At 42.0% G+C, this 23568-nt stretch overlaps 1 protein-coding gene and 1 pseudogene across 1 annotated transcript; both read right to left on the reverse strand.

Annotated features, from left to right (window-relative positions):
- Nucleotides 1–2494: 2494 nt before the first annotated feature.
- Nucleotides 2495–2952, reverse strand: LOC147431800 (uncharacterized). Its single transcript, XM_086494401.1, has 2 exons — nt 2785–2952; nt 2495–2677 (listed from the first exon to the last, which is right to left on the reverse strand). The coding sequence occupies exons 1-2, from the start codon at nt 2950–2952 to the stop codon at nt 2495–2497; spliced, it is 351 nt and encodes a 116-aa protein (XP_086350527.1).
- A 339-nt stretch (nt 2953–3291) lies between these two features.
- On the reverse strand, nt 3292–4241 carry LOC147431801 (uncharacterized; annotated as a pseudogene).
- Nucleotides 4242–23568: the final 19327 nt, after the last annotated feature.

Raw genomic sequence — 23568 nt, forward strand, 5'->3', positions numbered from 1 at the left:
TATGAAACTTATGGTTGTTTCCGAGACATATATCTCAATTTTTTCTCAAGCTTGTCAGCTTATTTGGACAGAGGGAATACAAGTTCACTCAATACAAGTACAAAACTTCCCCACGCACTTTTGGCGGAAGTCTCACTACGGCAGTCTCACTATGGGCTATCATGCATTGATAGATGCCTTTTTTTCTATGAGCACTTAGAGTGCCATTGAGCTCTTTTGAGAGCAGGTATCCCTGCAAGGATCTTGTCTACTTCTTGCATTAGTTTTTGGTGCTTGTTTGTGGACGATTTTACTCATGTACGCTGAGTTGCAAACACTACCTATTGTACACCATGTGTAGTAATTTTTTGGTGTTTATTGGCATTTTTTTAGACTTGATCTGGAAGATAGACCTTTCTGAGATTGGACTATAGTCATGTCTGCTTAGCTTTTTGAAGGGTCGTTGGTGAGGTTTTCTTTGAGTTGGAGTCTTTTCAAATGTTGAGATACCTTTGGTGATATAGATTATTGGAGTTTCCCTATTTTGGTATATTCACCATAGGCTATGTATAGAGAGGGATACGTGCATTTGATGCCAAGCTGGTGGTCTTTGGGCCAGTTTGGTATATGCAGAATCTACCTTCTTGTTAGATTATGGTCATTTTATGCGTATTTTGGATTGAGTTTTTGCTCTTTGTACAAAGGAGGCTCTGGCCTGCCATCTTGTCTCAAATTGAGCTACTTGGCAATCAGGGTCCTGTTTGGATTTCCCTGAGAAGCTTCCGAACTTGACACGTAAATCTGCTCTAGCCACTGTCACCATATTCCTTTGCGGATTTGGAGATAACGCCCTGCTGAGGATGATGATGATGATCCCGGTATTAATGGTTGCCATGGAATATTTCTGCCAATGCCCAGAGGGTCATATTCTAATCTTATTCTTGTCATAAATAATTGTTGCAATACTTCACCTCCAACATACCCTGGGTCTAATGGCCTATTCTCCTCAACTTCATTGAAAATTCCCCCATACTGCTCAATGACCTCTAAATCCTCCGTACTCGGCTCTGATGCTTCCTCCCAATTGTCAACTTGGACACCTCTATCTTCACAATTCTCCTGTTGTTGCTGCAACTCCCGCTGCCTAGCAGCCAACCTTGTTAAATAAGAATGTGATGGCTGGGGTAAATTATCCAGAACTGATTACCCAATGGCACTTGACCTCCTCAAACCAAACTATCACAATAACTGCCGATACTTTTCGATTCCACTTCATCTTGGCACTCCACCTTCTCACAGAAGAGAGTAACTTTGTCCATGAACACACGTCACCAACACCGTGATCGCCAGTGTATTATTGTCCTTCTCTCTCTCTCATTTAAACATCATCCTACTCTGACAAACCATCTGACAAACACTCTGACATTCACAAAATTCCGCCATTGCTTCAAACTTTAGTACCAACTTGCAAACATACTCTAAGAAGACTCACTGCTTCCTTTATGCATTTAGGATAAGACATTGATGAGAATACAAAACGAGAGAAAAGACAACAATTTTGACGAAACATTTTTCACTTTCTTAATCTCGCAGGAATCCGCCATTACATCTTCTTCATCATTGTAACTAAAAAACTGCCTATTGCCAAACACTTCTTGACATAAATAAAACATCCCTACACTTAAGATCCCAAAAGACACACCCCATATTAAGGTTCATTACATAGTCACTTTTAAAGTCAAAATCCTACTCCGCCGAGGTGTAGCCTTAACACTTGGCATAGCCCGGTGGCTTGAGCCATAGGCTGACCTCGGATCCATGATCCCTTGATCCATGTTCAACCACTTTGATTTTCTGCATCCAGTCCCTGCTTCTGCTCCACTTCAACAATTGCATCCTCTACCACATGTAACTGTACTGCCAGCAGTTCTGCACCCACCTCAACCACAAGAAGTGAACCTTCTGCTAATGTCTCCATGCTATCCTCATGTTGTTCCTGCACATTTGCAGCTTGTGGTCCCTTTTGAACACTAGTCTGCTGCTACATCAGCTGCTTGTGGATTGATTCCAATTGCATTTCCAACTCAGCATTCCGCTCACGCAGCGAGACATTCTCCTCACAGACCTTATGCTCTCCAGCAACTTCAAACCACGACTTGTACATATCAATCGGCTTCACCATGTGTTCTTGAAAAATCCTTGCTGCTTGGTGCCACAATTATTTGGTGTAATTAAACACCTCTTTCTTCAAAACATCCACATCTGCATCCGAAATCAAAACTCCTGTGACACCCTAGCCATCCAAAGTGGCCCTCTCCAGATCCACCAATGGAGTTAACCTATTCATCAAGAAATTGTTATCTACAATAAAATGTGCAATCTTATCCTCCACTTCATGAAACTGCTTCTCTGTGGCCTCCTTAAGCCCATCAGCCCATATCTAAAACTCTTGTGCAGTTCCTGCCATCTCACAAATTCGATTATGCATATCCGCACTGACCGAAGCTAACTCCTCCTATAATAATGTCTTCTCCTTCAATACTTCATCCACCCGGCTTTGCAGCTGATCGACTTCACACTCCAAGCTATCAATGCATTCCCCCTCTGCCTTTTGCATCTCGAGGGTGAGGATCATAGCCTCCTGATCGCTCACAGATAAACCGATTGAAGTCCGACAAACTCTAAACAACATCTTGAACTGAGAACATCCCATCCACTTTAACACTTGCAGGTTTAGCAAAAGGGGTTGTTTTAAAGGCCTGTGTCAGTGGCGGGGTCTGTTCCCCTGAACCCTCATGATCATACCTTCCGCCGAAACAGAGTTGTGGTACGGCTCTTGGTGTCGACCTTTTGCAATCCTATCCTATAAGGGAAAAGAGTGACCTTCCTTGATGACTGCACCTTTTCATATGTGCCAGCTGCTAACTTACTTCCTTGGCCCAATGCAGATTTAAGCCTGTCCCCACTAGGCATATCCCAATCCAACTTCCGATGCTTTGCTTCACCCAAACTCTACACATCTAGAATCTTAACAAAGCTCGGTGGTGTGGGTGTGAGAGGTACCTGCAGCACATAAGAGAAAATTACTTGCAAATAAGGAGCTACCTTGGAAATAGACGGTGGCCTCCTTTTATCCCTTGGTTCTGAAAGCTGCAGCCTGTCAAAAATGAAGGATGTCCAATCCACCTTCTGCCCTCGCTTTGCATGATGAATTGGAGCAAACGCCTCTTTGGCCATATATGCGGTTTTTGCCAACAAACAAACCCTATCCAAATACCAAAATAAGTGAGTACTGCGGAGTTTGCCACAATTTCACACCATATAATAAGCCCTACTTCCTTCTGATTGCCCAAATTTGGACCTCATCACCGCATCTGTCACTTTCTTTGCCTTGTACAAAGGATTGTGAGCAACCTTGAAAACCTTGGTCACCAACTTTGGGGAAATATCCTTTCCCTCCATGATACAGCCAGCATTTTCCCTAAGGTGGCAAAGTTGCGACTCAGCAAATTCATTCTTCTCCCAAAGAGCCCATGGTAAGCATGCATACTCATAAAGGCCAACCCGGCGCAGCCATACCTCAGTATCACGATCATGAACGTCAAACATCTCGTTGACCTCCATCTCCTCCACAGCATCATCTCCACCAGATTCTGCCCCCTCAATGTCCTCCACGCTATGAATACTTTCTATGCGGGGGCGTAACAACTCCTCCATGGCCATCTTCATTGATTGGGTCTGCGTCATCTCTTCCTCACCTAGCTCCTGTTGTTTAGGCGCTGCAAATTTTCTGAAGCTTTCAAAAGACATGGCATCGCAGGCGATAGGAAACGCACGCACAGTGGTAAAGCTCCTATTGACAACGAACGTGGGATACATGCATGCAAAATGAGTGTGGCTTTTACCTCAAATCGGGTGCTGACCACCCCATGATGGTCCTTATTCTGAAAGTGCGTGTTAATTCCCCGCACATGTGTGTTGATTGGACCACTCACTTCAAGGGAATCTCTCTTAAAAACATTCCGGGTCGTAAAGTGGTGACCTCCTCGATGACATAACCCCTGGACAATACCATCCAAGGAAATTCCACTGCGGATTTTTTCCAATACCGCACTTTTGTCAAAACAAAATCAGACCACATTCTGCAACCTGAACCCACTGCTGGACACTGTATGGCAGTCTGTGCTCCCCAAAGAGTCCTCCTTGAACTCCAACACTGGTTGTACCCATTTCACTCCAATTTTCTCAGCCTTGTTTACCATCCATCTCGGAATCTCAGGAACCTTGCCATAAAATTTCTTCATCCGAAAACCATTAACCGGTTTCACAATAGGTGTACCAAAAACAGCCCTCAATCTGAATGTTCCCTGGCCTAATTCTTCTACAATTTGATAAGGCCCAAAGTATCTTAACTTCAGTTTTCCTAGGTGTGGTCCCAACTTGGAATTGTAAAACATCACCCAATCACCCTTCTCAAAAATTTTGAACTTAACCTGCCTTGCCATCCAAGCTTGTCATCTCTTTTGTCCAATATCCACTGCATATGCACTATGAATCCGATCCTCTTCCAACTTCAATAGCTCCCTCTGTCTATGCAACACAGAATCCTCAGGACTCAGCCTATGTTGAACTGCCAATCTCAGACTTGGAATCACATACTCTATGGGAACAACAGCCTCAATCCCATAAACCAATTTGAAAGGTGTCATCCTTGTGGCAACCTTATATGTTGTACGAAACGACCATAAAGCTGAATCCAATTTTTCATCCCAATCCTTTCTATTTTTTGAGACAATCTTTTTTAGAATTCTCACTAGCACCTTGTTTGTACTCTCAGCTTGACCATTATCCTGTGGATGATATGGGGTTGACTTCTTGTGCAAAATCAAATGTGTAGCTGTCAACTCTGCAATTATTGAATTCAGAAAATGCACACCCTGATCTGACACCAACTCAATGGGACATCCAAATCTTGTCATAATATTTGTATACAAAAATCTAGCAACACTTGCTGCTTTATTATCCCTCAAAGATACTGCTTCCACCCATTTGGTAGCATAGTCTGTTGCAACCAAAATGTATCTTGCTCCTGTTCAGCTAGCTTTCGGTGATATTGGCCCAACAAAATCTAATCCCCACTTTTGAAATGGTTTAAGTGGTAAAACTAGGTGATCCTCTATCCTATCCATGGAAGTAGGTTGTCCAATCTTTTGACATTGCAAACATCCCCTTGCAAACTGATGTGCATCCTTGAGCAACAATGGCCACCACAAGCCAGCTTGCATGATCTTTCTCCCTGGTATTTCTCCAGAAAAATGCCCTCCTGCTGTGCCATAATGGGCTTCCTATAAAACCTCTTTCTGCTCCTCATCAGGCACACATCTCCTGATGATCTGATCTACTCCCTTTCTATACAATGCTCCAGCAATAATAAAAAATGGCCTACTCCTCAATGCAAACTTCTTCCTTTGATCTGATCACATATTAGAAGGCAACACTCCATCTGTCAAAAACTGCAATATTTGGTCATACCAATTGTCAAAATGCTACCCCTGTATAGAAAACAAATCCGCATTTGGAAACTGATCTGACACTCCTGGTGTCCTCAAAATGCTCCAATCTGCTAAGATAATCCGTCACTGCATGCTAATTTCCTGGTGTATGCAACACTGTATAATCAAACTCCTGCAACAAAAGCATCCATCGGGCAAGTCTACCCTCCAACTTCGGCTTCTTAACTAAGAAGATAAGTGCTTGATGGTCCACATGGAAGACCACTTTATTCCCCAACAAGTAATGTCGAAATTTCTCCAAAGCAAACTGTATCCCTAAAGCCTCACGCTCCGTAACAATGTAGTTCTTCTCAGCCGGTTTCAACATTCGACTTCAATAATATACTGGTCTGAACCATCGGCTGATCTTCTCCTGCATTAGCACCACTCCGACTGCAATATCCGATGCATCAACAAACACATGGAAAGGCAACTGCCAATCTGGAGGTTGAATAATAGGTGATACCACCAACATCTTTCTCAAACACCGAAAAGCCTTTTCTTGAGCATCTCCCCAGATAAAATCAACATCCTTCTTTGTCAAGTGACTCAAAGGTGCACTAACATCTGCCAAATACCTCAAATTCTGATTATGCCACTTAATCTGTCCCATGAACCTGGAAATATCCTTCACATTAACAGGTGCTACTGCCTTTTGAATTGCAATGATCTTGTCTAAATCTATGGAAATCCCTTCTGAAGAAATGATATTCCCTAACAATTTCCCTCTTTGGACTGCAATTTCACACTTATATGGATTCAAAGACATCCGAAACAAACGGCACCTTTCCAATCATTTCCTCAAATATTCCAAATGGTTAATCTTCTCACCAAATACCGAAAAATCATCCATAAAAATCCTCATGAACTTTGTCAAATAAGGTTCAAATGTTTTAAATTCTGCTTTGGAGTAAGAAGGGGGTCCATTCTTCAATCCAAAACTCATCACTTTGTATGCAAAAGCTCCCCACTCAGTAATAAATGTTGTCTTAGCTACATCCTCATATGCCATCCGAATTTGATTATACCCTGAAAATCCATCAAGAAAACTATACATCTCATCTCCTGCTACATCATCCAAGATTGAATCCACAAATGGCAATGGGAATGGATCTACAATGGTTGTTGCATTCAACTTCCTGTAATCCACACAAACACGGATCTTCTCTAACTTCTTGGATTTTCCAAAGTTTCTACCTTTCATAGACTACACATCCTCTAGATCTTAGTCAAATCCTTGCCGCCGCGACACCTCGAGAACGAACATTCCATTTATTTAATGTTTCTACCTAACAAAAAAGACCTAATATACATAATATAACTTGCTACAACTGTGTGGCTACCTTGTTGCTTCCCCAAAGCCTTAAGCTTGAGGGATTGAAGGATTAAACCGCACAATCAAGCACTACCATATATCCTATGCCACACCTACAAGTACACTATTACAAGGGCATACCTCTAATGATATTCACAACCTAGTGACCATTTGGATGCTATACAAAGGTAGAGACAAAAATGAGAGTTGAATAGGGATGAGAGAGAGAGAGAAGGATAACTACCACAAGTCTGTCTCCTTCCTCCAACACATTTTCATAAGCAAAACTGGCAAGTGAATGTGCTTCTCTATCTCTCTATCTCTCTTCTTCCTCCAAAACATTTTCATAAGCAAAACTGGCAAGTGAATGTGCCTCTCTCTCTCTCTCTCTCTCTCTCTCTCTCTCTCTCTCTCTCTCTCTCTCTCTCTCTCTCTCTCTCTCTCTCTCTCTCTCTCTCTCTCTCTCTCTCTCACACACACACACACACACACACACACACACACACACACACACACACACACACACACACTTGTTCAAAAGTATTGCTTACAAAAAAAAGAGGGTCTATCATAAATAAGAGCATATAAAACCGCCTTGGTTCCTCTTACATCACGGTTAAGCCGTCCATTATATGATCACACAAACAACTATCGCAATAGAAACATATGGGTGGTCGTTCTGTATGGGGCAGGATACGATTAGCTAATGCCATGCTTAAACCTCTAGTTCAGGGAGAATAATCAAAGTATCCTCGTAAGTAGGGACCAAAATGAGGACTTAGGAAGAGCTTGTGATGAGGAATAAATTGTGCCAGTAGGAATAATCGCTCTGAGAACCCGCGCTTCATAGACTGCTTAACGTAATAGTACTTCGGACCTAAACCCATGGCCTCTTTTACCATTGCCAGACTAATGTTCTTTCTGAAATGCTCTCGACCCCATAATGTTACTCTGGTGAGTTTATCTTGATATGTCCACCACTGTGTTTGGGCTACAGTTGTCCCCTGGTTCGGAAAGACAAGGCTGGCATATTTTTTGACAAATGATCTACGAACTAACTCAAGAGTCTGCTGCAGGTGTTGGACTGCAATAGCTAATATCATATCGGTGTTTAAAGCCATAAGGGATTAGTGTATAACACACACTAAACTTCGTATACTATTGCCACTCCAAGGCTTCCTTACTCTTATACTAAAAGGGATGGTACTGTGGCTATGATCCATCTCGGGTCTAAACACCAAACAGTTGGTATATGGAGAATAGGACCTATCCATGATAAATATAAGGAATAATGGTTTTAGTTCTCTGAATACCATGCATATAGTTGCTTATGAAATAGTATAATCTAGCATATTAAAAAAAAACCCTTCATCTTGTACGGATGTACTAATACCACTCCAGGCTGAGCTTTGTACAAATTGTGAAAATAATTTAAAACTTTTTTTCAACCTAGAAAAAACACCTAAAACATGGGCGATATGGAAGTTTTTTGCCTATATATAAAGGGTACCTAGAAAAGAGTACATTACTCCTTAATAGCCTAGGGTTGGAATTGACTAATCGGCTCTTAATTCCTATTACTTCCTTTACAATATGTTTGCCTGCCTGGCTATAACATCCCTTGTCTACCTCTTGGAACCACTGACCCATGGGATTAAGGGCCTGGCATAATGTATCCTTCTTAAGTTGAAATAGGACTATTACTTCCTCAGGCAAGTTTCGATCTAACTAGTGGTAGGTGTTATCATCTGCCTTCATAACACCTGTTTCTGACAAACCTTTCCTTACACGGCTGCCTGGCTCTACACGCCAGACCTCGGCGGCGATTGGGCGCATTCATCTGCTTTGGTTGGGTGGTATGCACCTATATCATCCTCTCTCAATGGTGTGACGGTTTGCATATCCTGGGGGATCTTTGTTCTGGACGAATCTAATCATAACAGTACGCGCAGGGAGGACACCGAGCCTATATAAACCTGTGAGTAGTATTACTCACTTAGCATATTGTTACTGTATGAGGTAATGGAATTTGTAAAAACTTTTTTACATTGAGTGGTGAGGAGGGTTCTGCAATCTGTTGAAACGGTCTTCTACTGTCATGACGAATGGGAAGGAAGTGGTCGTGGGGGTTGTTCTGCCTACTGCTCTGAGTTCACAGGTCGAATAGTTAAATATCTGTATACGATGAAAGTATATATTTTCTTTGGTACTACGTTTTGTTCTGACGTGGAATGAATCTCTTCATATCTATTTTGTTGCTAAAACCTGCAAACTTGAGTGACATGATAGTTAAATATGGTACCGTGTGATACTTTTTTGTAGTGGGAATATCCCCTGACATGTGACAGGTTCTATTCTAATGCGGATTTGATCTCTTTATAATTTGGTTGCTAACCAGAAAAAACTATGAGAAATAGTTGGTAAAAAATGGTACCCTATGGTAATTTGTGACTGTAGGGGGAATATCCAATGGCTTGTTTACTGGTTCGTGAGTATAATAAAATGTAAAAAGATGCTGTGTTTCATGTGCATGGCTGGGTGTCTGGTTTGAGTATAGGCCTGGGGAATGATGATCCGGATACTAATGTAGTACTTCTTGGCCTGATGTAAATCCGGTATTGAGAGTATATCTCTAGTGCTAGTCGTATATGGCTGCGCGACTGGTTGACTAGTGGTAGAATGGTATCTCTACCTCTGGTCATATTTCTATGACCATGTTTAGTTTGATTGGTAAACTAAATAGTTGGTATCCTTTGATATTATGTATTTGTTTTTGATACTATGGGTTGTTCTTGGCGGGAAAGATCTTTCCATACTGGTCGTTCAGGTCTAACTGGCTGCTAAATAAATTCTACATATGGTGCCCTGTGGTACATATGTGTACAAATGGTATAACTCTTGGCATATGAATGGTTTGTGACAGGTAAAAACTGTAAAAAAAACTGCCTCAATTCTCATAATTATGGGCGTAATTTCTAGTTTTGGCAACAAACCTTGGTGATGTGGTTCCGAAAAACACACCGTATTATGATTCTTCAATGCCTGTTGAAATTCCTGGGTAAAGGAAGTATCTCCACTTCAAATCATAATGTGCCGTGTTCTTTTTGGCTTCTGAAAATCTACAGTAAACACTTATCTAAATGGAGTAGCATGTATGCTACCTGCACATATTTTGTCTACTAGAATTAATGAAGTGGTTTTTTTGGGAGTGAGAATCAGGCTTGTATTATATGGTTCTATTTCCATGATATCTACTGGTGGGTTTCTCACCATGTATTTAACTAAAAAAGGGGGGGGGGGGGGGGGGGGGGGGGGGGGGGGGGGTATTAATTTCATGGATAGGTGCTATATGTCTCTTTAAACCAAAAAGACCTAGGATCGGGATATTCATTGATAGTTTGCAATATGATATCTCCGACCACGTAACTTGGTTCATAAATGTTAAAATTTTTTGTAAAATAAGGCTTTAGTTTCATGATTAGGGGCACTTTTTTTGAACATAACAAAGGGATGATGATCCGAAAACTGTATATTACTTCAAGGTTTGATGATTCTGGGATTTGGTTGCTTATTTGATATGATATCTAGATCGTCTACTTGGGCGGATTATAACCATAGTGAGTGATATTAGGTTTTCAAATTAACAAAGCCTTAAGGGAGTATAAATGAAAGATCAAAATACTAAACTTGTATTTATAAAAAAATACCTCTCTTCTATCACCTCAAAAATGAGTATTTTACTGCATAATTATCTATGTGGTACCTTTGGATCCATATAAAAACTAAACAAAAGGTTTTTGAAAGTGTGCTTTGAAGAAAAAGTAGAAATATAGAATCAATTTTAAAAAAAAGAAAAAAATACACTTAAGGATTGTTTGTTTTATCATTGTGACATGGATAACAACTGGGATGCCCATGCTTCACCTGCATACGGTAAACAATTGCTAACCGAGCATTTTCTTGTTTACTATGGATGCAGGTGAGGGCTACCTTCTTTGAGTAAAACAGGCTATTCTTTATGTTTTGAAATTGATGCTCGTTCGAATGGGGAGCAGCTCTATTACCATTCTTTGGGATTGTAATTTCCTATGATGTATTCTCGGTTACTGATACCATGTACAGAATTTATTTTCAAACATGCAAATAAATTTTTGTGCATAACCCTTATACTTGTCTAGGATCTGATTGTCCGTGAACACTTGTGTTCGTTTGCGTATATATGTATTTAAAACAACAACACACACACAATAAGTGCAAAAGATGGAAGGACTTGTCCTTTCTTCTCGGACTCCGGTTCTAGCACTTAGTGCCGGTTACTATATTTTAGGATATTGTAAAAGGCAGGGGCATTAGTGCACAGTCGCAGTGGTCCTTTTGACCGGACTGTTTTAAAGTTGCTAATGTTACCAATCTATATGACCCTTGTTTAGCACTTACATACACAAGATAATACTATTGTGCCTTGTTAGTTCACCTTTTAAAATAATATTACTGTCCTCCAGGGCATTCAGAAACTTACTGCTATAATGAAGGTTTGTTCTGATCCTGTGAAGAGAGCGCTGATCTCGGAGAAAATGCGCCTAGCTAGAGAACTAGAACTTTATTCTCCCTATACTTTAAATAGGACTCGACCTTATTTTCATAGAAATGTAAAACTCAAAAAAGGAATGTAGTATCCATAAGTTCTATGATGACTTTGGGTATGGTTTTTGGATGGTATACCTAATCTTTGTAATCATTGCAGATTATCTCTCTTTCCCAGGGTCTTTCGCTACCTATGGAACCCCTCTCCTTTGCTTCTCTCCTTGTACTGAAATGTATCCAGGATGGTGAAGCCTCTTATCTTATTTTTGATGCCTCAAAGGATGCTAGTTTATCCCTTATCCATCTTGTCTCTTTTGACCAGTGGGTCAAAGTGCTCGCTCTCCTCGTAAAAAACAGGGCTGATGGAATTAATCTTCTATTGGAATATATTGCTAACCCGGCGTGTCTTGCCAAAAAACATAATCAAGATCTAGCAACGTTCTCTTCTAAAGGATCCGAATTGTCTAATTTACTTAGGAAATTCTGTGGGCTTAGTCCTAATTTTGTTACTACACCTTCAACTCCTATGGTTCCTCCGCCTTCTAATAGCCTTTTCTGTAGAGATGCTGCTGCTTTGGAAGCTGTCAAAGAATTCCAAAAAGACCTCTGTTCCCTCAGTGAAGCTTCCGTATTGGATCTAGTACCGAAGTTTTCTAGGGCCTTTCCTTTCTTACCTTCGCAACAGATCGAAGTGGAATCCTTGGGTGTGGACTATAGACTCTGGCTACTCCCTAACAAAGGATTCCTTGCTCCTATTTCCATGGAAACCTGGGTCTTCCTAGCTAACTTGGATCCGGCTACCATAGAGGAATGCAAACTCAAAGTCTTGAAAGGGGTTTAGCTCCTTGATAAGGGAGATCTTATTAAAGCATCGTTCAACATGAGGCTTCTTGATGATAAAAAATGCAGTTCCAATGCTGGCCTTTATGTGAGAACTAAAGGATTGATGACCTTTAGTAAAAGCAGTGCAGAATACTACACTGAAACTGTTTGGAACGTTTTCAGACCCTACCTTAAGTGTGCTTAAACCAATTTGCTGAGGATAAGAAGTTGGATTTACACAATTATTATGTGTGAAGGACACAAGCTCGCACAATCATTGCCTACCATCGACTTTGGGAATAGCTGAATGATCTCACCTATTCGGCTACACAACCTACCCTTCCCAATGCCACCCAGGACCATATCGACAACTAGGTGGATTGGCACATACAAGTCTTCACCTTCCTTATGATGAACCTCTCATATCGCATCACAAAGGAAGTTTCCAAAGAGGAGCATGCACATCCATTGCGGAGACGAATTCTTGACCAGTATGAGGAGACCTCATTTTCTAGACAAATTAAACTTGAATGAGACTTGTACAATGTCCAGATCAAGGATTTCAACTCACTCGATGGGTTGAGCCGCCGTATACGGGAGCTCTGGGACAACCTTGTTACTGTCAAAGGTGACATCACCTCGGTATGCATGGCTGGCCTCTTACTATTCAAGCTTCCCCCACACTTTGATCCCTACTTTGAGAGTTTGCTCACATGTGGACGTACCTCTTTTCCCACCTGGGACGAGATTCTACTTTCCTCAAAAAAATCAAGTGGCACTCCGCATTCAGAGCTGGAGGTGCTCTTGATGCAAAAAGAGCTTTGATAGCTCAAGGAGGCAACAAGAAAGGTAAAGGTAAGAAGGAGAAGAAGAACAAGGACATCGAATGTTACCACTGCCACAAGAAAGGGCACAAAGAATCATAATGAAAAAATAAGAAGGGACAAGAGGCCAACAAGGAGAAACAAACAGCCTCAAGTGTAGTTGTAGCCTCTCATGAGACGACGGGAACCGCTCTTGTCACAAGACGGACCACGCTCTTACTACATCACAGTCAGGTACTTGCGGTTGTTGAAAGTGCAGCCATCACTCACATGGGTCCCCAACAGTCTTGGTTTGACTCTCTCAGGGAGACTCATGGGCAGATCGTAACTATGGTGACAACTTTGAGATTCCAGTGTCTGGCATAGGCCAGATTACCCCCTTCCGTTCTACCTCAGACCCGAAGTTCAGTTCAATGGAGGCGCTTTATGTTCCAGACATGGCCTTCAACCTCCTCTCTGTGTCAATTTCAGACTCTCAGGGAGATGACCTACACTTTGGGAGTGGCACAGTGATCATTTTTTATCATATGATACGTACTGTTCTTGCACGCGGTGAGTGTGATGGTTCTCTATACCGCCTCACTGCTCTTCTGTCTCCGACCACAAAATCTTCTTCTCTATGGTTGGCACAATTTGGACATCTACGTTATTAGCAGCTTCAACAGACTGCTATGACCTCTATGGTGGAGGGTTTACTAGCAATACGCTCCCCATCAAGAATATGCGAGGCCAGATGGGCAAGCAACATAGGGTTGCCTTTCCTAAGCAAGAATCCAACAGAGCTTCGGCACCACTCTCACTTGTTCACATTGATCTATGTGGCTTGATGAGCACTCCTTCATTGTATGGCTCACAGTTTTTGCTTGTGCTTGTGGATGATTTCAGCAGGTACACTTGGGCTTTGTTCTTAATGCTCAAGTCAGAGACTTTCAGTTTCATTTGAAATTGGAAGATGATGGTCAAAAAGAGGAAGGACTTGCATGTCAAATTTATTTGCTCAGACAGAGGGGGTGAGTTCACCTCAAAGGACTTTGTACAGTGGTGCAAGTCAGAGGGCATCCAACGCGAGCTGACTACTCCCTACACTCCTTCCCAGAACGGAGTTCTTGAGAAGAAGAATCGGAATATCATGGAGATGGCTCGTGCTATGCTTGCGCATGCTTCTTTACCTCGAATTTACTCGGTGGAGGAATGTAGCACAATGGTTTACATCTAGAACCGTTCTCCTACCCATGCTTTGTAGGACACGAGTCCCTACAAGGCTTACTATGGGTGCAAGCCCTCGCTCACACACTTTTGAGTTTTTGGGTGTTCGGCCTTTGTCCATGTGCCAAAGGAGAAGTGACAGAAGTTAGACTTCTAGTCAAAGAAGCTCATCTTCCAAGGCTATTCACGAGATTCTGATGGATATCGTCTTTATGATACTGACGCCAAGACCACCACAGTTAGCCGCGATGTGACTTTCATGGAGATTTGTAGCACACCTGCAAAGGGGGCAACATTAAAGCCTATAACTTTCCTACGTCCTCCTCGTCCACCTCCTACACTTGATCCTACCCCTATCCCTATCCATGTACCCTCTACACTGTAGCCAATTACTTCAATTGATCATGCCATGCCAGATTTCAATTTTGATGTGGATGATGGTTCTCCTTCAATGGAGGCGGTCCCACCTTGCAAGGAGAAGTTAGTACTTGGTTGCCTCTACTCTACGGTTTCTTCCTCTGGAGTCACAAAGTTACTAGACTTGCCAAACCCTCGATAGCCTTAACATTATGCACACCTCAAGGAGAGGCAAGTTTATGACGGTGTAGAGTTCATGAACTTTGCACTCATGTCCCAGATTCAGGCTTCACTATTGAGCCTTCCTCGATGGAGGAAGCACTCAAACATTTGGAGTATGTCCCACAAACAACAATGCAGTACACATGTTCATGAAGGCTATACCTCAATGGACCATGGCTTCTCACCTTTGACTCATTTGTGTTGTCTCAGTATTCGGTGCTGAGAGGGGGTGTTAGAGTTACACCATCGTTGCTTCGCCATTTTGTACGGCTAGTGATTGTCCCGGGTTGGGCACCCATCACACATCACAAAGATTTCATGGGCGGACACTTTTAGCACGTGTCTGGACGATCATTTTTTGAGCCTGGCTGGGTGCACACATTATTAGCCATTTTTTGGCCATTTATGTTTTTTGCACCAGTTACACATGTTGCTCTACCTCAACCTAAGATTCTATAAATAGGGATGGTTAGGGTCTTGTAACCATACATTGTGTATTGAGAGCATCATTTGCAGAGCACTTGTGTTCTCTCTCTCTCTCTCTCTCTCTCTCTCTCTCTCTCTCTCTCTCTCTCTCTCTCTCTCTCTCTCTCTCTCTCTCTCTCTCTCTCTCTCTCTCTCTCTCTCTCTCTCTCCCCAACGTTTCAGCACGCATGGATCACACCCTCTCCGATGCTCACTCTCACAATATTCCCTCATGCTCCCATGCTTTGCCACATACCTATGATGGTACTTCAACCGAGAGAGAGAGAGAGAGAGAGAGAGAGAGAGAGAGAGAGAGAGAGAGAGAGAGAGAGAGAGATATGCATTTCCATGCCTGCCTAGGTGCACTCAACATTACATTTAAAAAAACCACGATTGCGTAAAGATCATGGCTTTCATACACCTCAAAATCTCACCCCAATCGCTCCATTTGTTTGCTTAAAGGATTGTTTTCTTACTTTACTCTAGACAATATAGAGGATTGTGCCAACTGTAAACAACAAAGAAGTTCTCAACTATATTTTCTCAGCCCAAGGAATAGCTTCCTACACTCTGTGAACGTAGACATACCTTGTCTTCCCGCATGCTCCCATGCTTTGCAACATAGTTACTTGGGTTGTTCACTCAAAAACATGTAGAATAGTATGTGAGTTCAATAGAAAGAGTTAATTTCTCTTATGAACTTACAAAATAATACATACATGAGGGTGTTTAAAAATGAAAAAGTGAATTTTTTGGTACATAAGTATTCTTTTTAATAAGAAAAGTGATACATAAGGGGTCTCTATATATATGTCATGAAAACTAATATCTAATACTCCCAAATGATTTTCTCATGTTAAAATGATCATTTAATACGGGGAATTACCACGGAAGTAAAAGCTAGAATATTGGTAAGGTTGCCAAACCGGTTTTTGTGAGGGATTCAAAGGAGGAAAAATAGGGATCCAAAGGGGGACAATCTGCAAAAGAGAAATGTGATTCAATGGGGCTTAAAAGACCTAAGGTTCAGCTCCATTAAGACTTCCATGGGCTAAGGTTCCAAAAATTAACTCAATTATCCAATGGCCAAAGGAAGGGAAAAATTGGATGGTCATGGGAAGACTTTTTTGGTCTTCTCACATCCCTAGGAAGGAAGACGTGAGCCCTTTTAGTAGAGGATGAGAGAGAAACACACACACACACTCAAAAGCTCCCCCTTTACACAAAGGGAATATCGGGCACATGTCAGACTCCTAGCCCAGTTGCTCCCAATCTCCCCTCAAATCCTATTGAATGGCCATAGAGGTGGACCAATGAGAATTAGGTTAGAGTAAAGTTAGTATAATCAATTTTAAAAATGCTTGATAAGAGAACCAATAGAAATTAACCTCCCAAAAGACTATTGGACAGTCTACCCAGGGGTCCAATGAGCATCCAACAGCCCAATGGCTTGCCTGATTCCTATTAGCCAGAAGATTAAGAGGTCCAATGAGAGTTTAATTAAATTATTTAATTACCTAAAGCTATCACAAAAGGGAAAAGGGGGACACTTGTCAAAAGGCTATTAATTATGCTTCTAATTTGTGATTGGCTAAGCTATACAGGAGCCAATCGGAAGCCAGCATGAGAAAATAGCAAGAGGGGTTGACCAAGATAAGAGAGAGGGATACATTTTACAACACAACGCTACACACACACACACATACAACTCATGTGTGCAAGAAGAACTACATCTCCTTCTCCAACCATTGAGAAGTAGAGGCCTACACCAAAAACTCTTGGCTACGTAATGCAAATCTAACCAAGAGCCAAGCTTCAATGGCATGCTCATCTCCTCTACCATGCTAATTACTAAGCTAAGTCATGCTATTAGAGTGACTATGTGAGGATAATACTTCTTTCTCATAAGATACACCTTCTTCCTCTCAATATTTCCTATTCCCTACTAGCTCTCATCATTTTTGAAGGTGTGTGAGGTCTTGGGACTAAGGCTAGGGACACTAGGTGTGTTTTTCAAGCATAATGTAATGCATGAAGCTTCCATTTTCATTGCAATAGTGAGTTTTATCAAGGAACACAATAATTATATTGTACAAAAGTTTCCTTTGATGGGAGAAGCTATAATACAAAGCCTTTGTGGAAGGGGGACCGGCTCCATTGTGGGACAGGTGTCTAACCTCACGCCTATCTTATTGCAGACATAACGAGAACCACGAATATAATTGTCAATCCATGGGACAAAGGTGACTCAACTAGGCATAGAGGCTACAAGAGATTGTGAATCTCTTGGGAAACAACAAACAACTTACATCTAACTCAAGCTACACTCAAATGACTGAAATCACCAAAAGCTAATTGCTTATCGACAAACAAATCACATCCGTTACAGCATCAAACGACATCCAAACATTATGAAACTTCTAGGACATGTTTATAAGACCTAAGCACACATGCTTATGGTCTCAAATCTCACTTTAGGTCAAGTGCAAAAAACACGATTATTAACAGCAGTGAGTTTTTGACCTAGTCGTTTCTGACCCAGAATTCATCTAAATGCTTAGCAATGATGCCCCAATATCCCACCTATACTTAGTTTTGATTTTAAAGTGTAAATTCCTACTTATGATGAAATTAGGTCGTGGGTCGGCGATGCCAAAAGCTACGAAATACCAAAATGCTTACGTCAATGCGTGGAGCTCTTACTTGCAATTGCAATGCAATAGATGTGACTGCAATGTGACAATCGGGGAGGGATTCGGAAGCACAAGAAGGAGAGAAGTGAGCACCGTTAGCTCCTGCTATGTTTCATTATCCAAAAACTTGTATCAACTCACAAAAATTGTGTTTTATACCTTAGCCAAGGTTTTTGTGGTCAAAACTAATAATCTGGGAGCTCTAACTAAAGACAGTTTGATACAATCTGGATGCTTGTAGCCCCGGCTCATCAATTACAATGTTCATCTAGAAAGTAGGAGTTACAATATTCCCTATTCATCAAAATAATAAGTGTTCTTACAATGAAAGCTCTGAAAAATGATATCTGAGTTAGCTTGCTGCTAACATTTCCCCCCTCCTCACATGTGTCGTCCCTTGACACAGCTTCATGGGTTGAAGTAATCTTTGGGTTAACGGCTGGTGAGGCGGTCTTTAAGCGCATGGAGTGATTTTCATATCTCAATCTTCTCTCTTTGTCAGGTACCTGCAAGAACTGCATGGTGACTCTGGTTTTAAGCTCTATGACTACATAGCCAACAAATCTAGAGGTGAGGTTTTTTATCACTGGCTCAAATATCTTCGTTCACCAAGTGAAGAACCCTGTATAAAATGCTTCCTCAAATGCCAACCTATTGCTTGATGGTAAAAACATACATCGACCGTAGAAGCTGTAAAGTACTTCTTTGAAAGGCTGGCCACTTAAGTCATAGCAGATACCCTTATTGCCTACGAGGAATGACATCCATGGTGCCCCTGCTTTCTCTGGCTCGTGAAAAGCTTCAATACATGTGAGCAACATTTTGCAGATCTTGTATAGCATGCCACATGAAAGATCAGAAAGACTTTTGAAGAAAGCGGAAATCTTGGATAGTTCAGCCATGTAGGCCGCTTCTTAGTCAATGCTTCATGTGCTTGCCATGTCCTTACCCGTGGTACAAGACAAAAGGTTGGGTCTTTTTGAAGGGATGCAGGTGCTCTTGTGAACAGAATCAAATATTTGGGATTCTTGTTCAACCAGCTCTTTATCCACTTGGGGTGGACATCCTCTACGCCTTCTTCCTGCATATCTTTATATAGTCTTTCTTTTACCTGGTAATAGCTCTACCTTGATCAAAGGATATGGCAATGATTGTTGATGCCATTGTGCATTTATTTGGTTGGGAGTGAGTTGAGTGACATTGACTGAGTGAAGAACTCTCAACTCCCAATCCATCGGTGCTTCCCATTCGACATCTGTCTCCTGGGCAACTTGCTCCTTGAGTGCATCTTCCTCAGCTTTAGACAGCTGGACCATGGACACTTCAATATCTGTGAGTGGTACCCGAAAGTCTTCTTCTCCTCCTAGCCCTCTTGTCAGTTGTGTTTCCATCTCAGCAAAAGAGACTGAGGGAATCTCAATACTTGGTTGTTCAGAGGTACCAGCTTGTAACATTTAATGGCCTAATAACTTATGTGTAGCAGAAATTAGCATGAACATAGTGGGCATTTCATTAGAATAGAGTCCTAATGAGAATTACAAGAGTGCTTGGGTGGAGAGAGCAACAAAAAGCATAACACCTAGTTAGATAGCATCGACAATACTTTCGAAAGAGAGAGAAATTAAGCTATTGACAACAGTTGAGGACCGGATTTTCATGGAGCCGGTCCCCCCTCCAAAAGGCTTTGTATTATGGTTTCTCCCATCAAGAGAGACATTGTACAATACAATTCTTTGTGTTCCTTCAAGACTAGCTAGTGCAATGAAGATGGAAACTTCATGCACTAAGAGAAACACTTAACAAACACAACTTGAATTATCCCCGTTCTCAGACCCAAGACCTCACACACCTTCGAAGATGGTGAGAGCTAGCAGGGTATGAGAGTAGATTGAGAGGAAGAAGGAGTATCTTACGAGAAAGATGTACATCTCCTCACGTAATCACTCATATGTAGCATAGCTTAGCTTGGTAGAGGAGATGAGCATGCATTGAAGCTTGGCTCTTGGTTGGATTTGCATCCACATGCCAAGAGAGTGTTGATGTAGGCTTCTATCTCACAAGCTTGGGGTAGGTGATGAGTTCTCCATTAAAGCTTGGGAAGAGATAGTCTTCTCTTTCTTCACCATGAGCTTGTGTGAGTGTGTGTGTGTGTGATAATGCCTTGCAAAAATCAGCCCCTCTCTCTCTTGGGCGAGCCCCCTTGCTATTTGCTCTTCCTGCAGCCTCATTGGCCCTCCCCAAGTCAAGCCAATTACTATTAAGCAGCATAAGTGATAGCCTTCTGACATGTGTCCCCATTTCCCCTTTTGTGAGAGCTTGAGGTAATTAAATAATTAAACTAAACTCTCATTGGACCCCTTTGCCTCCTGGCCAATAGGAATCAGGCAAGCCATGGGCTCCTGAATGCTCATTGGACCCTTTGGGAGACTGCCCAATAGTCTTCTAGGAGACTTAATTCTTATTGGTTTCTTTTATTAAATGTTTTTAAATTAATTAAACTAGATTTACTCTAGCTTAATTCTCATTGGTCCACTTCAAGGGTCATCCAATAGAAATTGGGCACACCTTGTGGGCATCTGGCCTAGGGAGCTGACATGTATCCCTCATTCCCTTTGTGTAAAGGGAGCCTGTGTGTGTGTGTGTGTGTGTGGATTTCTCTCTCATCCCCTACCTTTAGGGCTCGCCCCCTCCCATGTAGGGATGTGCAAAGACTTTTAGGGCACACACAAAGCATCCAATTTTCCCTAGGGTTGACCTTTGGACACAACCTTTGAATTTTGGAACCTTAGCATTTTGGAAGTCTTAATGGGCTGAACCTTAGGGTCTTTTTAGCCCATTGTTGCACATGGCTCTTTTGCAGATGCCCCCCCTTTGGATCCCTACTGTGGCCGGTCTGCTAGCTTAACCAATATTCTAGCTTTTTCTCCCCTGGCCTTCCCCACATTAAATGATCAGTTTAATATGAGAAAATCATTTAGGAGAATTAGATATTGATTATTATGACAAGCTTCTTCTTGTATCTCTAGTTGTCCCTCTCGTAGCAACTAATTGACTCTCTTTAGCTCTGTTATTTCTTGAAGTAGTTGCTCTTCTTGTTGTACCTGCATCAGAGAAAGGTCTCTTCTTTGGGATTGCTCTAGATTTAGCTCTAGCTCGAGATCCTTGTTCTTATTTTCCAAAGCTTTATATACTTCATATGTACCTTTTATGGAAGCGACGGTAGGATTTTCTTCGATCTTTCTCAAAAAAGATGCCTGATCATTGATCCTTTGCTCTGAATATTGCAGAGAAGCGTTCGCTACATCAAGCTGCACTTGGATCTTCTATATTGATAGAGTTGTGGCCAGGAGTTGATTTGTTACCTCTATCAACTGTTGGTCTTTGATCTTGCAGGCATCGGTTAACTTGGTGAGAAGTTCTCCTAGCTCCTCCATTTCTTCTTGTTGTTTCTCTTTGTCCAGTTGGTGATGTTCTACCTCATCATTTAGCTCTTTGATCTGTCTCTATAGATCTGAGATGAAATTCATCCTGCCATCTAGCTCTCCTTGTAGAGCATCAATGACCATCTCCAACTCCCTAGCCTTAGCATTGAGGCTAAGTGCTGTTGTTCGCATTTTCTCAGTCATCACCTCCATCTGCTTGGCATATTCATTTACTTGTAGGATGACTTCATCATTTGTTTCCCATTCTTCAGACTGTGTAGGTTGTCTAGGTGTTTCAACCGTTTCAGCTTGTAGCTCTTTAGGTGGTTCTGTGGCGCTGCTTGTGGTTGCGACGGGGGTTCTACCTCTCCTTGAGGCTGTGCGGTTGCCTCAGCTACTTTTGCTTCTTTAGGCTTCGTGGATGCCTCTACTGTTTCTTGTTGAGTGGTTGTAGAAGGTGTGGCCTTTGTCTCTATTGCTTTGGGCTGCTCAAAATTGGCTGCTTCCTGCGGTTCAGGCTCTTTGTCTTTGGCTTCCTTGCCCTCATTGGGTCTAATTGTTGGTGAAGGGGGAGGGCTTGGCATTGGGTGATATGCCTGTTCTGTAGCGGATGAGGTAGGCTTTGGAGATATTTCTTCTTGGTCATGCTATGTCCCGCTTTGCTCTTTAGCCTCCGCTTGTCTTTGTTACTCTGCTGCATCTTCTCTTGCTTTTCTCTCAGCTTCTTGCGCTTCTTTTAACTTGAGGGCTTCTGCCTCTGCATACATGTGCTCAAGGAAGTCTGTGGGTTCCTCTACTTCTTTTCTTGCAAGATTCTTTGTTCTGGGTCTCCTTATCTCTTTTGGAACCCACCTTTCTGGGTCCTCACTTGCAGCTTGGCGGCTTCTTTCGTAAGTTTGTTTTTCTCCTTTAAACCTCGCCTTTTTCTATTGAAGTTTATCTTGGTGTGCAACTACTACTTTCTTCTTCATCTCTTCAATCCTATCCCATCTTTCCTTGTTGTCTGAACTCTCACTACTATGAGCTTCATGGGAGCTTTCAACAGATTCTTCATCAGATTTATAAACTCTCTTTGACGAACGCGTAGTCCTTGGAGAAGGCTGTGGAGACACAATCCATGTGTTCTAATATGCGGCTGTAGGCAAATTGTGTGCCATGCCAATAGCATGGTATGCTATTCTTGTGAGTACCTCAGGCGTGCCCAAATAGGTTATCTTTCCTTCTTTCTTGGCGCCCTTCAGTGTTGTTAGCACATACTACGCGTGATCAATCGGTTGCCTTGTTGTTGACTTCAACACGTGGGTGAAGGTAGTCGCAACTGCATGATTAGGGGTGGTGTATCGTGGCAGTCTCTTTGCTAGAAAGTGGAAGTGTTGATGATACAAACGTGTTGATTCTTCCACTTGCCTTTGGATGAGGTTGGCAAATGTTGCAGTAGCAGTCTCCTTGGTGAAGGTGCCTGATGTCTTCCTGTCTCAGGCCCTCATTGTCATCCCTTCTGTCGACAACTTCAATGCCTCGGCCACAATCTCTTTTGTGATCACCACTTCTACTTTTTTCCCTTGTTGTCAGTAATTTGGGCTGATCCATCCTCTTTAATTGTAGACAATAGCTCATAGGCTTTTTGGAAATCTACGCCGCATGGTTCCTGGTCGTAGAAGTCCCTAAGGCCCAGCCTTCTGTTGGCCTCCTTTGTGTCTGGCTTTGCAACGACATCATAGAACTCTTTTGGTAGCAGTTGCAACTCTACTTGGTGTCCTGCCTGTGAAAATTGTTGTATTGTTTTCTTCAAGCTGTTCTCTGGACAAGTATGTTGCCTTGGCTGTCTTTACTGAACTTGGGTCTAGTTGGTAGGGTGGCAGCTCTTGCAGCTTCTCTTTTTGGGACACCCTTTTCTTGGCCTTCTCGACAGCTTGCATTGCTCCTATTAAGTGTACCAAAGCTAGTAGATTTTTGTAATTTCCACCCTGAAATGCCCTTCAGTCTAAATTGTTGACAAATTGAGTCCAATTTGCTTCAAATCAATTTGCATAGATGCATAAAAACATGTAAAGGTCAAAATCATAAAGTTCAAGGAAACATTTGCAACAAAAGTAAATAATCGCACGATTATTTATAGCCGGGGAT

Source organism: Adiantum capillus-veneris, chromosome 21 (assembly GCF_014529385.1).
Source record: "Adiantum capillus-veneris isolate H3 chromosome 21, ASM1452938v2, whole genome shotgun sequence".
Classification (NCBI taxonomy): domain Eukaryota; kingdom Viridiplantae; phylum Streptophyta; class Polypodiopsida; order Polypodiales; family Pteridaceae; genus Adiantum; species Adiantum capillus-veneris.